This window comes from Macrobrachium rosenbergii, chromosome 13 (assembly GCF_040412425.1).
Source record: "Macrobrachium rosenbergii isolate ZJJX-2024 chromosome 13, ASM4041242v1, whole genome shotgun sequence".
NCBI classification, from domain to species: Eukaryota; Metazoa; Arthropoda; class Malacostraca; order Decapoda; family Palaemonidae; genus Macrobrachium; species Macrobrachium rosenbergii.
This window is the reverse complement of record NC_089753.1, coordinates 27,747,722-27,763,241: the sequence shown is the minus strand read 5'-3', so window position 1 is coordinate 27,763,241 and position 15,520 is coordinate 27,747,722. Positions and strand designations below refer to the sequence as shown.

The 15,520-nt window shown below is 35.9% G+C and overlaps 1 protein-coding gene across 3 annotated transcripts in view; it reads right to left on the bottom strand.

The window, feature by feature from the left end:
* Nucleotides 1-2,765: 2,765 nt before the first annotated feature.
* Not1 (CCR4-NOT transcription complex subunit 1) overlaps nucleotides 2,766-15,520 on the bottom strand; it is a 52,227-nt gene continuing 39,472 nt past the window's right edge. Inside the window, exons 27-39 of one of the 3 annotated variants that reach the window (XM_067114905.1) lie at nucleotides 15,194-15,430; nucleotides 13,381-13,686; nucleotides 13,129-13,286; nucleotides 12,058-12,235; nucleotides 11,507-11,931; nucleotides 10,762-10,963; nucleotides 10,129-10,275; nucleotides 9,751-9,987; nucleotides 9,220-9,546; nucleotides 8,449-8,632; nucleotides 7,783-8,050; nucleotides 6,496-6,621; nucleotides 4,332-4,596 (exon numbers count right to left, since the gene is read on the bottom strand). In XM_067114905.1, coding sequence (XP_066971006.1) covers nucleotides 6,588-6,621; nucleotides 7,783-8,050; nucleotides 8,449-8,632; nucleotides 9,220-9,546; nucleotides 9,751-9,987; nucleotides 10,129-10,275; nucleotides 10,762-10,963; nucleotides 11,507-11,931; nucleotides 12,058-12,235; nucleotides 13,129-13,286; nucleotides 13,381-13,686; nucleotides 15,194-15,430 — 2,703 coding nt within the window. In that variant the 3' untranslated portion in view covers nucleotides 4,332-4,596; nucleotides 6,496-6,587. Of the gene's footprint in view, nucleotides 4,597-6,495; nucleotides 6,622-7,782; nucleotides 8,051-8,448; nucleotides 8,633-9,219; nucleotides 9,547-9,750; nucleotides 9,988-10,128; nucleotides 10,276-10,761; nucleotides 10,964-11,506; nucleotides 11,932-12,057; nucleotides 12,236-13,128; nucleotides 13,287-13,380; nucleotides 13,687-15,193; nucleotides 15,431-15,520 lie in introns of all 3 variants that reach the window. The other 2 variants (XM_067114903.1, XM_067114904.1) reach the window with 2 other exon arrangements.

The following is a 15,520-nucleotide window of genomic DNA, read 5'->3' as shown; positions in this document are numbered from 1 at the left end:
GTGTTTGTTTTCATAAACCTTTTTATTCTTCTGGTTTGTAAGAGAAAGCATGGTAGATGACTGCCCAATCAGTCTACATTCTGAAACTTTATACTGCTGAATACACTCGAGGTATCATACTGATAGCCTACAGAAATCAAACTGGTTTCTTATATTAGTGCCAATACTGTACAAACATAACCAGACAAAACAGTAGAGGAAAAGTTACATTTCACAAAAATCCCCAGGAGAATAAAACTGCCACAATGCACTAAGAATGGCAGTAACTCATAATGAGAGAGACTTCTCCATGGGTTTGGCTCCTAAGCCAGACATGTGATGAGTAATATGCTCACAATCAATATAAGCTTAGGTTTGAACAAGTGGAACTCTCAGACCTAACAGGCAGCTAATGTAAAGCTAACTCGAGGTAGGAAACAACATACCACTAAATAATTTGTAGTTATGATGGTAAAGTGGGCACGTGGTTGCTGAGATATGTAGTTATAATGGTAAAGTGGGCACGTGGTTGCTATGAGAAATGTGTTATCAGCAATGTAACTGTAACAGATTAAAAGTTTCTGCCCAATAGAGTAAAAGACTAATGGATATAAGGCAGAAACATGAATACTTTGACATTCAACAAGGAACAGCTACAGAATTTCAAGATCCACTGTGTAAGTAAAATAGATCTCTCAGACAGACTGTTTGACAGACATGAAAATATCGTGTCGTCAAAAATGTGCCGGATTAAGACCTACCAGTAAATCTGATGAGAGCTGAGGCAGAAAGAACACAGGAAAGAGGGCCAACAAAAATCACTTCATATCTTGTCCCATATAGAGAAATGCAGGAATGGCTCCGGGATGATGATACCTCCTGGTAATCGAAATATGTGCTACGGGCTTAGGTAACTGCCTTAGTCAAGCTTACAGAAATTTCCACTGTGGATTCCCAGGAGGCTTTGATCAGACTTGATAGGTAGTCAAGATGATGTAGGTTACTGGAAACAATTTTTTTTCTCATTCTACAAAACACAAGAAGGGCAGGGTTTCAAACTGTCACAACTGTTAGAAGAAAATAATGAAAATGTCATAACTTTTAGATGAAAGTACTGAAAATTTCATTAGATTCAACAACTTGTGTGATAAGTGTGGCTGGCAGAGTAGTTCTGGCTACTGGAAAATCCACCTTAGTATATTAACTTCCACCACACCAGGAAACAAAACCTTATCTCGGTGCCACATGTCAAAACAAAGAAAAGTTCCACATCTAATGAGTACAGAGGGATGGATGTGACTTGGCTTGGTATACCAGTTACCATTCATCCAATTTAACAACCTTCCAGCAAAAGGCACTTTTCACAGATTTTGAATTTGAGTGACTACTTGTGGAGGATGCTATCAACCCACAAAAACAGAGTTTAACAAAAACATTTTTGCTGATATTATTAGAGTATAGTTCCTTGAATGGGATGGTGTTGGTTTTACACTGAATCCAACAACAGCAACCTCCTATAAAGCCTGGCATTTGATGTAAAAGGCTGGTTGTAGGCCAATTTTATTATGCCAAACTGTAAAAGAAGTTAAAAGTGTGTGCTTAAATCAGAACTAGTTTTTATGGTTAAAACCAAGTCAAAATAGTTAAATAACTTGAATTAAGAAAAAGGCAATAGGCAATGCAGGGACAAACATTAGGCACTGTAAAGAAGCCCGAGTCTCCACCATCTGTAACCCCTTACAGGGACCACACTTGATCCACAAAAATCTATCCTTCACAACTTAAGTAAAGCTTGTTTTGTGTAACATCAAGGAAATAAAATATCTAAAGAAGGATTTTTCAGCCATAGAGCTCAATAACTTTCACCACATTACTGCTAAATCTGGACCTAAAAATAGTAATCTCAATTTAAATCTATAAAAATGCTACATAAAGAATTTTGCACATTATACTTAAAATAAAAAAAAAAAATGGCCTTACTATTTGATCATAAAGCCCTAATACCGAAGGGAAATGTAACACTGAGCTCTCACCTGCAAATTCTACACACTAAATGAAGACAGGTAGGTACATCCCACATCATCAGTGTAAGCATCTTGTAACATTTAGTGTTCTTGGCTACCACGGTCCAAACCAAACTCCTCTTTTACTGCAATTTAACAGGTCTTTAATCCATGGCATCAATCTACACAAGATCTTGTCCATCTTGCACAGAGGAATCACCATCTGTCATAGCCAAATCAACAGTTTAGCTGTCAGTGATAGATTTCAGGGTTTGTGGAACAGGTACAAGACTTCCAACTACAATTCTTGCCAAAAACTTGAACAGTTTTAAGAAGTGGTCTGTTTTAAAGCGGTATATCCATGACTACAGAAAATTCTCTTAATATTCAAAATTAAACTTACAGTAAGAAAAAAAAATGGGTATTCAAAAGAGACATCAGACAAAACTGGATTTGAAACCAATTCAACCACTATTTTGGTGTAAGACCATAAATAACCAAGAGTTCAAGTGAATTTCCCAACCATTTTGGTATAGTAAATGCATAAATAACTGAAGACATCTCAAATTTTACTTAAAAACATTATTGCTCTAACTCACTGAAATGGTTGGATTCCTCACATACTAAAGTATGACCATTAAACCAAGCAATGAGGTTCAACAGTTCAAACAACCTCGACATACATGGAACAAAAAGCATGAGAAATAAACAACGAAGTTCTTGGAATAAACATGGTAACTAACCAAAAATACAAGGGATTACAAAACAATGAACAAAAACAACTTTGCTTTGCTACAAGATACCTTTATTCACATCCTTAACCTAGAGTGGACTAAATTATATGACACAAAGTGACAAACTGCATATCTTTAGACATGGTCAACAAAAATATATTCAACTATACAGGCACACATTTAGTGTGATTTATTCAACATTTCCCTCTTCAGTCTGAACCATCAACAACTCTACTGTACAATTTAATACAAAATGATTGCAAAACAATACTGTAATGCTACATTAGGCAATAAGCTCTTTAAAAAATGAAGATGTAAAACCATTTTACTTCCATATTTCACCCCACCTGATTCTAATTTACATACCAGAATTTATATTGCATTTTTTTCAATTTTTCTTATTCTAATTCATTTAATTCATCTTTTCATAGATATAATTCTACTCATTCAAAAGTGTTTTGTGCCAAAGCATTACACATCCGGAAGATGATGTTTTGGGCAATAAAAGGAGAAAATATACAACAGGAAATAGAGTGCACTGTGGGAACGGGACTGGACACACTCTTCATTTCCTATGGTGTGTGTGTGTGTGTGTGTGTGTGTGTGTGTGTGTGTGTGTGTGTGTGTGTGTGTGTGTGTGTGTGTGTGTGTGTGTGTGTGTGTGTTGTGTGTTTGGGTTATTGTACCCTGTATAGACTTTCGAGTGACTGGAAGCCTACTCTTGAGGGCATGATGATATCTTAAATGGCTAATGCACTGTATCTTACAATGACTACTAAATATTTCTTACAAAGATTGAATCCTACAGCTTATGAAGAGGGGGGGAGGGTGGGATTTTGTACATTTTTTGTGTCCATTGTCATTTTTGCATATGTAGCGTTATCACGCACAAGTCACATGATACTATGCCTCTGCAAAGCTCACTACTAGGTCTTCCTGTTGACATAGTACTGCTAAGGAGATCCATAGGCCCAAGTTTCACACCACCACCAACAATTGTGAAAATAATAAAGCATTTCTTCTCTATATTAATCTGAGTGGATGCCCAATGCAATCTCTCCCAGTACCATTGCAGAGACAAAGACATGTCCTGATAAAAAAATCTACAACACATATTATCTAATATCTTAGGTATAGCTCATCACATGGTTCCCTGGAAGTTGAAGATCACAAAGAGTAATAAAGATACATATCACTTTTGCACTGGAATAATTACTACGCATACTGACACTCGGCTTTACGTGACATCTGCCTCCAAAATATAAATATGACTACAGAATTTAATCTGTAAAAAATATACAGCCTTTTAGAAACGATATGCTGGTTTCTGAAAACAAAAACAATAACTATGTAATATTATTCAAGATGAAGAAAAATTTGGTCCAGTTAAAGAAATTTCTAGATAATCTACACCTACCAAGAAAAAAGAGGAGGTACATAGCTTTCAATTTATGCTTTTGATAGATTTCGCAACACTTATAACAGAAGTACTAAATAAAATATAACTTTCACAGACTGAGTCATTATAATATCTAGGTGAGCACCTCAGATCAAGTGAACAATCAATCATTCCTTTTCCACCTATTTACATTACGATATTCGTTTCCTATCATGCTTTTTTTTTTTTTGGTCCTACATGTAGAGCACCAGCTGTCAGCATGAAGTTCAAGGCAGGTTATTCTTCATTTTAAGTACAACCTGTTTCAAACCCTTAATAATAAAAATGACTTCTTGGACTGCTGCCTCTAAGGAAAATGCTGTGCTGTCAATGTGGTCAGGTCTCCACCAGGGCACAATAAGACTGAAGCACTTGCGGTCATGCATCTGGGTCTCGTGTAGCCTTCTGAACCATACACGAACGTGCCACAGACTCAAACAACCTGCAAGATTGTAGCATGACACCTGTTAGAGATTGACAGATGTTGCATCATTTACACCTCAATTCAACCAGAACTGTATATTCTGAGGACACTTCAACTTGCTAATCGGTCGAAATCTTGATATTGTGAAGGTTGAAACTGATACAGTACTTTTGTCTGAACTTCCTTAACAGCACTTCTATGTCCAAGACAAAATCAAAATTACCTCTCATGCATCAGCAAACACTAATGAAACCAGCTTAACAATGTACCTACAATAAATTATTTGCTACAACCAAATTAGGATTTGTATACATACACATTACACAAGAACTAATACAGTATTTTTGCCTCGATGCATAAGTAATAGTATTGTTTAAAAAAAAAAGGACCCAATCCATCAACTTAATTTAGTAGTCTAACCACACCACTGGGTCAACATTCTCGAACTCACATACAGCTGGCCTAAAGGGTAAGCTCTAAATAATCAATAGTCTCTAATCCTGAATATTCATCACTGGTCAAAAACTAGACAACCATATTAATATTTATTAATACTAAATTTAGCTTTTTTGCATTTTCATAACTCTTAGACTGAGTCACCAAGCTGATCATCAAGAAACCCATCCACATCACTAAATTTTAAATATAATCTTTTTTTAGTTTCTCAACTATATCAAAAAATTTTATTTTGCCCTTCAGTTTCACAACTTATACAAATCTGGTCATGTCAATAAAAAAAAAAAAAAACCCTAGAGCAACACTTTGAACATAGAGCAACACTTTGAACACAAATTAAGATTTCATGAGGCACAACTTTGAACACAAATTAAGATATCATCATCAATAATGAAACTGATCACCTACTATCAAATGCATTCTTCTTGCAAACTACTTCCTGTAACATGACAAAAGGCATTTCTCAACAACTGTACAGCTGATAAATATACAAAGAAGTACCAAGGCAAACAATTTCATGAAGACAGTCTTCAGAAGTACTTTGCTATCCTCACGAATTTTTATTCAATTATCCTTAAGATTTCATAAATGTAAATTATACTACCATACCACTAATTTTCACTGTGTAAAATCTTGCAGCTTCTAATATCAAACTTATTCAATTTCTGCCTTTCTAATATAATTCTAATGATCACTTAAAAACCAATACATTCTTGAAAGGAAAAATTATCAAACTGCCAATTAAATACATTTCAAGTCACAAATAATATTAGAGTAATAGTGATTGAACATATACATGCAGTACACTCAAGTAACTAGCTCCACCATACTTGACATCAAACTCGTCTCCAAGAATATACTCCTACCAGTACTTTCAATAAATAGCTTATCAACAATACAACACAACATCCACTAAGAAAAATCTTCAACCTTTACAAGAATTGTGGTTTAGTTTGTGACTCAAGAGATCACAAAAAAGTATTGTACAGTAATTCTAAGGCCACGACTGTTTAAAGGAATAAACTCTCAATTTTACAATTGAGCTACTAAGACAATTAAGCTAGGATGGTAGCCTGTGACCAGTATTAAGACTTCATGGGTACTGAAATTCATGAGCATTATGTAATTAAACTTATGAAAACTTTACTCAGAAAGAAATTAAATTAATTTCAACACTAAAGGCTACAATCTTGCTAACATTCTTAGTATTATGATAAAGTTTAACCACCATTAGATATTAAAATAAGTGCAAAAGAAATATTTGGGGACTAAATATTAATCAGGACTTAAATCACACTTAAAATAAAATTATATCTAGAAATAAAGTTAATTCAATATAAGGCCCTTGAGCTATGCATTCAGTGGATTGGTTCCAGCACCCCATATGGATCTCAAAATCCACATAGTTTAAAATTCCTTAAGTAAAATTGAGTAACAGTATTGTAAAAATAACATACTCACATCCTTCATGCACATTCAAGTATTGATGCAACCATCGTAACCCTAATAATGCTGTATCTACTAAGTACAACACTAGCAACAGCTTAACACTTTTACTCAAGATTTAAATAAATATTGTTTAACGACCTGAAAGAGAACCCGGAAACAGAATTAAACAGACTTGACAGAATAATGATTACAAGAATTAAATACAGTACTATACTGAATTTCAATTAATAAAAAACAAATAAAACCCCAGAGAGACATGCATATCCAGGGGATGTCATCATCCTACAGGGTCTGCCTTTGAATTAGTTAGAGTTTTGGATTTTAGAAGCTGAATGAATTTTCACAAATGTATTTTCAACTCTGCACAAGTGAATCCCACATAAGCCAACACCCAACTGTGTTTTACAGTGGGAACCCATGACCCAGAACCTTTTAATACATCAGAAATGCAATGGCAAAATCCATATTACTATGACTCAAGAATTCCAAATACTGTACTGCCAAACTAAAGTATCTTACATAATACATAGGTTATAAAACAATCCATTTTTGTTTCGTTTCAGAAACTTAAAATCGATAAATCCAGCATTTTCACTCACAAGGCTCATTTAAAGGATCTGTTCTTAAATAAGCATTAATAATTGGAGTAAGACTAAAGTAGCAGTTGAATTCAACAGCAAGGTGGAAGTGACCAATAGTAGAAGTTGGAAGGTTAAGGGCTGAAAGCAATGTAGTCAGGGTTGAAGAGGCACTATCCAAGAACCTTATTACTATCTACTGTAAATTACTCAAGGCACTCGGGAAGCAAAACCCCATGCACACAAATCCTTCAAATTTGGATGTCAAAATACAAGCCATCCATCACTTACATACAGTACTATAAAAAAAAATTACTGAGAGTGAACTGGACCACAAGAATTCATCAAGCTTTGACTGCCTTTATTCCTTGACTTGTCTAGCTACCCTAACAAGTTCAGCCACACCAAGTAATAAATCTTACAACTTGAAAATGCTTTGGTATCACATCTTCCTTTGGAATAAACCACTGCTGTTTAAGAATTCAATCACTGCTCATCAAGCCAGGAGGCCCATTCAAATGCTATGTAATCATTAAACCCTCTAATATAGAAGACTACAAACATGTCTTCAAAGAACCTATAAGTACTACTAAACTAAAATATTAATCCAAATAAAATTACCCTAAATAAAAATAAATCTTCCCAAAAATGCCATTAGCAATACTCACCTTAATCTACCACAGCTCCTCTAAAACTTCTCTAAACTTCTCGAAATACTCACTTTTCAATTTCAGGGGCACATTTGACAAACTCATGACTCCAGAACCTAAAAGAAGGATTCTTAATCAGCTCGATGAATGTGATGAGTAAACCCCAAGGGTGTGGTCGATTGACAATCAACCTCTCCAGAAGAACCCTGGTTATCTGTTCCTGAATTGCTTCTGCATTTGCTTCAGCAAAGAGATGTAAGAGAGTGCAGCTGAAGTAATGCGTATGGCTATTTGGATAGCGCAACTGGTTGGCTATGGCATTCAGGAACAAGTAACGACCTGCGCAGAGACAGAAGATTAACTGAGTTTAGTAAAATTAGGCCAAAACAAAATACACTAGAATACCAACTTTTTCTTTCTAAAACATACAACAAAATTTATTGTGCTAAAATATTCAGGAAAAGACATCACCCCAATCTCAGCAGAGATAATACTCTTAAGAAAAAACCACTGAATACAACTTCCATAAATGTACTCTACATTAAAATTTTTCTTTTAATCAAGACTGAAGTGTTATCATCAAGTATGTTTGTATATTTAATGCAAACTTTCAGGTTTACAAGGGTCATCCTCACTGTGATACCCAAAACCTGAATTCCCTTTAACTGCCTACATTAGAAGGTAGTCACTTGTATCTTGACTCATATCATAGGATGTGATTAAAAAAAAAAAGGTACCTTCTGTGTCTAAATCAACACCGAGGTTCTGAAAGATGTCCATGTGGGCGGAGTGAGCAATCGTGGACATGGAAGGAGTTAACCCCTTACTATGAATCTGTGCAATAGCCTGCATGCCAACATACAGCACCAAAGAATTCATCACAGACATGTTGTACCTCATCCCGGGTTCACTGGAAACTTGCTGCAAATCAAGTACTTAATTAAAGGCCAGTCAAATAAGAGCCAGAGTTTTGATTCCATTCTGTTTGTTTCATTTCATGACCATTACAGTGTCACCAGGTATTATTAGAAAGGTTTTGAATACACAAGATGAACTGTTCATTGTTCTGCCAGTCATATTCCTAGGTTAGCCTATAGTTTACTGGCAGATGCAAGAACCGTATACATAGCTTGCATAGTTTTATAAGTAGAAGCCAAGAGAGACTAACCTCTTAACAAGCAAGATTAAGTATTTCATATAATTTTGGATTAAAGACAGACAGAACAACTTGCACCACTGAATGTGAGTCATTACACTAGTCAACTATTCAGGTTTACAAATTACTAGCAACTTTTAATTTTAATAAAAAAAAAGTAATTTCATTTCTACCCGCATCTAATCCTCTTACACAACTCCAAAATTAACTATTGCTCCATCTCAAGAATTCTATCAATTTACTTAATAAATAATGACTGTATGCCTAAGAATATTACTAAACAGTGGATGGAACACTAACTTAATCACTCTTTTAGCAAAGAGAAACTACAAAAGTGATGAGAGCAACATACCTGTAAGTAAGTACGCATATCTGAAAGGAACGTAACTGGTGTCCTATTCTTCAGGTAAGAATCCAGGTTCTTCTTAAATTCCGGTGGTTGAATTAAATTGGCAACATTTGTTACAATCTTGGGAGAAATTGTGATTTCAGGCAACATATCAACTTTTAGATTTGGAGTAAATGGATCAGGAAGTCTCATGTTACGGGGAAATGCGCTCAAAATCAAGTTGCGCATCTGAATGCAGTTTGGAGGGATGACGTCACAGAACCCGTAATGGTATTCACAGAGAAATTCTGGGAAGTCGTGTAAGAGAACCAACAATACCCGCAAGGTTCCCTGAAAAACAATTACAAATATCAATTTGGTAAACAAAATTAACTACAGTATACAGTATTACAATTTAGCTCTGCAGTCTGGTTAAACTAATTATAACTAGAGCTACTTAAACTAATCAAAGTAACTTTCAATGATAAAACATGTACAGTACAATATACTGCTGACAGTGTAGAGCAGTCATGCTGAAATTCTCAGGCTACTTACTTTGTAAAGCATAGTAAGTGGTTTTGCAAGCTCTGCATTCCTGAGGAATGGCGCTAAGAACTTGAAGAGATCAATCAACAACATTGAATACATAGACCATCCCTTTTGCTGGGGAGTGATGGCCAGCATACGTCCTATGAAGACACGGTGACTCACTATTTCTATCCATGCATATGCAAATCCTGGGCACTTGCTGGGACGCAGTAGGTGTAAGGTTTGGGTGAATGCCATGAGAACCTGACAGCACAGACATGATTAATGTATGTAATAAAAAAGAAAATTTCAATCTGAAATACTATTTGTAGGTCAAATACCATTACAAAATTCACTTTCATTTTTACTGTGAAAAGTTTGTTGCTGTAAATACACCAGACTTACTGGTAAATTGATAGACTCTAATATGGCTTCCGGAGCATTCAATTCTAGGAACAGCATTATCAGGATACGGTGATATGGAAGTTGCTGGAATTCAGTTCCATTAGTTTCTATGTCGTGGATCATGATACCAGAGACTAGACCAAGTACCTACAAATAAAAGATATACAGTCACCAAAAAGTCAGTACTATACTGTGTCAAACAAGGGAAAAACAAAGTACTAAAATTCATCTGATAATGGGTAAGTCATTGGTGGCAACTTTCATGAAAAATGCTAAAGATTAACGTCTTTATTTCAAAACATTTGTGACACTTTTGTACTGTTTAATAAATTAATGCTTCTTTCTCCTTTACCCAAATCACTTCACTATGAATACACTCCTATCCCAAGATGACAGGCTTGGTTTTATGGGTATTAAGCAGGCTCGTCTCAATGACCATGAGAATGATCTAGTAATTCCAATTAATTTGAAACAAATTCCACTTCAATATACTACAGTATGTCATTTCAAAGTTCATTACCTGTCTGAACTTAGTGAAAATAACCCTATCCTCAGAAAAACAAGAGAAGAAACATTTCAAAGTCAACTCACATTATCACATTAGTGCGAATCTGAAATTCCATTCATACACACCTTATTAAGCAGATTAATCTTGGTTGTTGGGTTTGTGGCCTCCCCAGAATGTTTGACTAACAAGGCAATGAGGCGCACAAAGGCATCCAAATTCTGGAAACATTTGCTTCGCATGTAAGTGGGTGATGCAGGACCTTGTCCATGCTCCAGAATGGAACGCACGCACAAATCTCGGCACATTGAAATGCAGATGCGGAAGAACCTGATATCAACATGGAAAATATGGCTAAGAGTTAGTAACACACAAGAAGATTGTTTGTATCAACTCTTCTTTCAGTCCCAGCTACAGTGCTTCCTGCCTTTTCTTAAGTTCCATTTATTCCCAACTTACTTCTCAACCTTACACTTTACCTTTCCCTAATTTTACCATTGCACATAAAATAAAGTCCAATGAAGGCAGGTAAGACAAGGATCCTACAATGTATACAGAATTAAGTTGCTAACACAGTCAACAATATTATGAGCATTTACGAAATGCTATGCAGCTCTTTTTCTTATTCATCCCCTGTTGCCAGCAATCTCTACTGCAGCTATGCTTCCATTGTGGCTGTACTGTGACAATACATTAACTGTTGTAACTTTATGTGTTTACATCAGACAAGTTAATCTTGTAAATCCATTACTTAAGAGTTATTTCAACTAAATATAGAATAGTAGTTAACTGTTATCTTTAAATAGCTTACACAGTGATCTGAAAACTTATTAGTGGAGCCTGTTCACTATCAAGGGACCAGTTCTGTTTTACCTTGTAATGAGATCGTCAGTCTTCAAAATACCATGTAGATTCATCTGTTTCACATAATGCTGGAAGGCTGATGCTGAGCCTTGCCCGGCTGTTGGAGAGTGATACATCTGGATCCATTCCCGCAACAGGACTTCAGTCTTTTCCTGCAAAGCAGGTGGGTCTTGAAAATCCCGGGCCTGTGTTACTCCAGAATGGAAGTGAAGACTTGGAAGACTTGATATTCCAGTGACGCTGCTTGCTCCCAAGTGAGTACTGCTCAACCTTTCACCACTCATGAGATCGTGTTTCAGTTTAAGTGCTTCAATCAACATAAAGAGGCCCTCTGGGGGTTGGCGACTGTGACAAAGACGAACTAACCCTTCCAAAGTGAGCTGCAGATCAGATTCACTCAGTACTGTGTTACTGGGATCATCAACCAAATACATCTGGGGAATAAAAAAAAATTCAGGAATTCATTTTAATGGATACTTAGTTAAAAATACATTGGAAAACATATGTAGAGTAAAGGGAATATCAGGACTGCACTAAAACTATGACACTATTATACTAACCTGGACTAGCTGCATAATAAAGCGAGAATGCATTGGCATCAAAGTAGGCAGGCGAGGATCCTCTAAAATACGTGCCAATTGTTCATCAAACAGCTGCATATTTAACAAATGAGAGCGGATTAACCAGTCAATGACATCCAAATTAAACTTGCCCTCATCTCTTGACTCAGCCCAACACCTGGAAAAAAGAATTAGTTGTTAAACTTCACTTTGCAGGTAAACAAAATAGGTAAACAAAATATCTACTGTATGAAAATTTAAGATAAGCAAGCTAGACACTTGCTTTTTCAAAGTATGGTAAATTGCTTTGATACCCAAACAATTATTACTAACATTTGGGTTTCATGGCCAACAGTTTAAGCTGTCCTGTTTTTAAAATCTCAATTCCACCACTTTATTTCATTGGCAAGTAATACTAGGTACTCAATGACTCTCAGGGTTCACTGTCTTAAATGTAATTTTTGTTAATACACTAAAAAAAAAAAAAAAAAAAACAGCAAGTACAGTATAGTGGAACCCATATTTTCGGCGGAAAAATGTAGTTGACATTCACTGATGGCAGAACTTTATCAGTAAGTGATTAAGTCAAAATTGCTAGGAAGTGTGAAAAGCTTGACTTTAGACAAAATCAAAATAATTAGGGTAACCATGAACAAACTAATAACAAATCTAGGGAACCAAGTACAAAAAAGCACAAATGGAAAAAGACACTGACAGCCATGAACTAACTATCTGCATGATTTGACAGATTCCTCTTCTACCATTAAAAAGCTTTGCATATGGGGACATCTTGTGACAAACAAAATGGGCACTGAAAGTTATGAGTTCATATTTCAACAAAGACTTCTGAAGGTAACTGAAGGCCTAAAGCAATGAAGGCATTAAATTTATTTAGTCTACTGATTTTCAGTTTTAAAATGGCTCCCGTAACAGGAGTACAAATCTAACAATCATTATAGTTACTGACTGCTCACATAGTGGTAAATATTTTTCTAGCAATATTTCCCAAAATCCTATCGATACACAATCTATAGTATTTCAGAACCAATAAAATAATCACGGCACACTTACTTCGTAACATTCCTCGATGTCCAGCCAAGGCCATATGACTGTGGATCAGCCATGGCCTTCAAGACAATGAGATGGCAATCCCTAAATCGTAAGGCCAACTGACTTAACTCCGGTTCGGTAGGTAGCTCACGCGAACCTTCCAAAAGGTTCTCGACAGCCTAAATTGAGAAAGATTGAGATTAAAACATTTATTTTCGTCTAATGTGTCAAGTATGTTTACATATTTCAGCTCTAAAGTTTCAGAAGACTAACCTTTCTTAGCAACAACTGAACAGAGTGAACGTCACGATTCGATCGAGTGAAGATCAATCCATCACGCAGAGAGTGTAACATAGGAATCAGCGGTGATGTTGGTGCGAGGGTTGTGAAGGCCTGAATTGTATGGTCTAATTCAGCACTCATGCGGTCCGTCAGGAGTAAGAAGGCAGTTGCTTCATCGTTACCGAATGATAAGTGAGGTTGCTGTTGCTGCTGCTGCTGCTGTGTCTGCTGCTGTTGCTGCTGCTGCTGCTGCTGCTGCTGTTGCTGCTGCTGTTGTTGCTGTTGCTGCTGCTGTTGCTGAAAAGTTAAAAGTAAAAACTCTAGAACATGAAAAACATGAAAAGTCTGCTATAGGACCAAGTTACTAATCTGGTTGAGTTCAACTACAATTCTTTTCAGCTTATTATCAATTAACAACTAAAAATACAGAGCCAAATTCTCGAAATCAGAAGAGCTTGCAAACTTCTGCAAACACCATTGCACAAATAAAATATACAGAAAACTAAGTACTTGATACGCATGCAGGATGTATTAACAAAAACAAAAGGAAGCAGGAGCAACAGCATTTTTGTCTTTATAGTCCATGCTTCTTTTCAGAGGACAATAAATGAAGGGGGTTGTTGTTGTTGTTGCTCAACCTCTTCCCCTTCAAGTTTTTCGAAAAGGTGAAACAAAATTTTTAAAATAAGATTTTCATTAAGTTCTTAGATGTTTTTGTAAGCAGTGCAGTTTTTGTCGACAATTTATCAATATACTGGGAGCGTTGGAAACAAGAATGCATCAGAGAACATGTAAAACTGGGGTCATGAAAATAAGTAGGGATATTTTTGGGAAATTAATCAATATTCTTGAGATTGGGAAAAAATAAGCACACAAGTGTTCACGAGCACAAAAAGGATAGTAAGGGAATGAGTAAATGATGACCTACCAAATGTAGAATCTGATATTTCTCGACTAGACTGTTGTGGCATCCACAACTGATGTGGCAAGACCATGAAATATCAAAGTTTCCAGTTATTTCCATCTTATCTACAAAGTTTTCTTCAGGGGCTAACTTGGCTCAGGTTGAAGGGTTGCATAACCTAATCTGTTGTAAGTTTAGCCTGTCAACATTATCAGTTTTCTTTTGTTTGGATGCAAGGCACCAACAAATGAGCTTTTGCTTTGTTCTTGCTTGCAGTCATTTCTACTGCCACAGCTATTTCCAAGTTAGCACACTCCTCTGATTGACAGGTACTGAAGGCTTATGTGGATTAGGAGTTAAAGTTTCCTTCCATGCCTTTTTTTTTTATTTTTTGGTGTATAATTTGTTAGGACATAAGTCACCAGTTTTGTTTAAACATTTCTTTAATTTTTAAAGACATTTTACCAATCTTTATATTTACTCTTTACTATACTCCCTTAATTTTCTTACTTGGGATACTGCATTCCAGGTTCTATATGTACAAAGTAGTTTTGTGACCCTTTAACTGACACTCCTTGACTTTTGATTGTCTGAATGGCTTTTCCTTTCAGAGGCAATTTAAATTTTCCTCTTCTAATAGTGCTTATACCTCTATTTTATGTAAAATCAAACTTGACCCATTTTTATTCGCAATATGGAATTCAAAACCGGTTAAGGTTGGGTCTGACATCCTGGCTTTTAGCATCCTACTTTTATTCCTTGTTTCTTCACAAAGCTTTAGCGCAGTGTATGCATCTGGTTTGTTTTCTGTTTCCTATTCTCATATTAACCTCCACCAGCTCATGCTTTGACCACTACATGCAACTTAAATCATAAAACATAAAAAGGAATCGAACATACTTCACTTACTGTAGTGATAGGCACTGGCTTTGGTAAGAACATGGCATCCTGTTCACTGATGGGAAGAAAGCCTGGTATATTCCGTGCAAACTCTTCATACACAGCCATTTGGGGTGGTGTCACCCCACCTACTTGAAGACGGATTTGTTCAGGCATACGTTCTGCTTGGTATGTAAGAACAACTGGATCACAGTACCTTCGGCCTTCTGTTCGGGCTAATTTCCGAGCTTCGTAATCCTGTATACATAATAAAATACATGTAAGTAATGCAACTTGCATTAATCAACCCAAATCTTTGCAATAATTCAAAATTCAAAGGTTTTCATT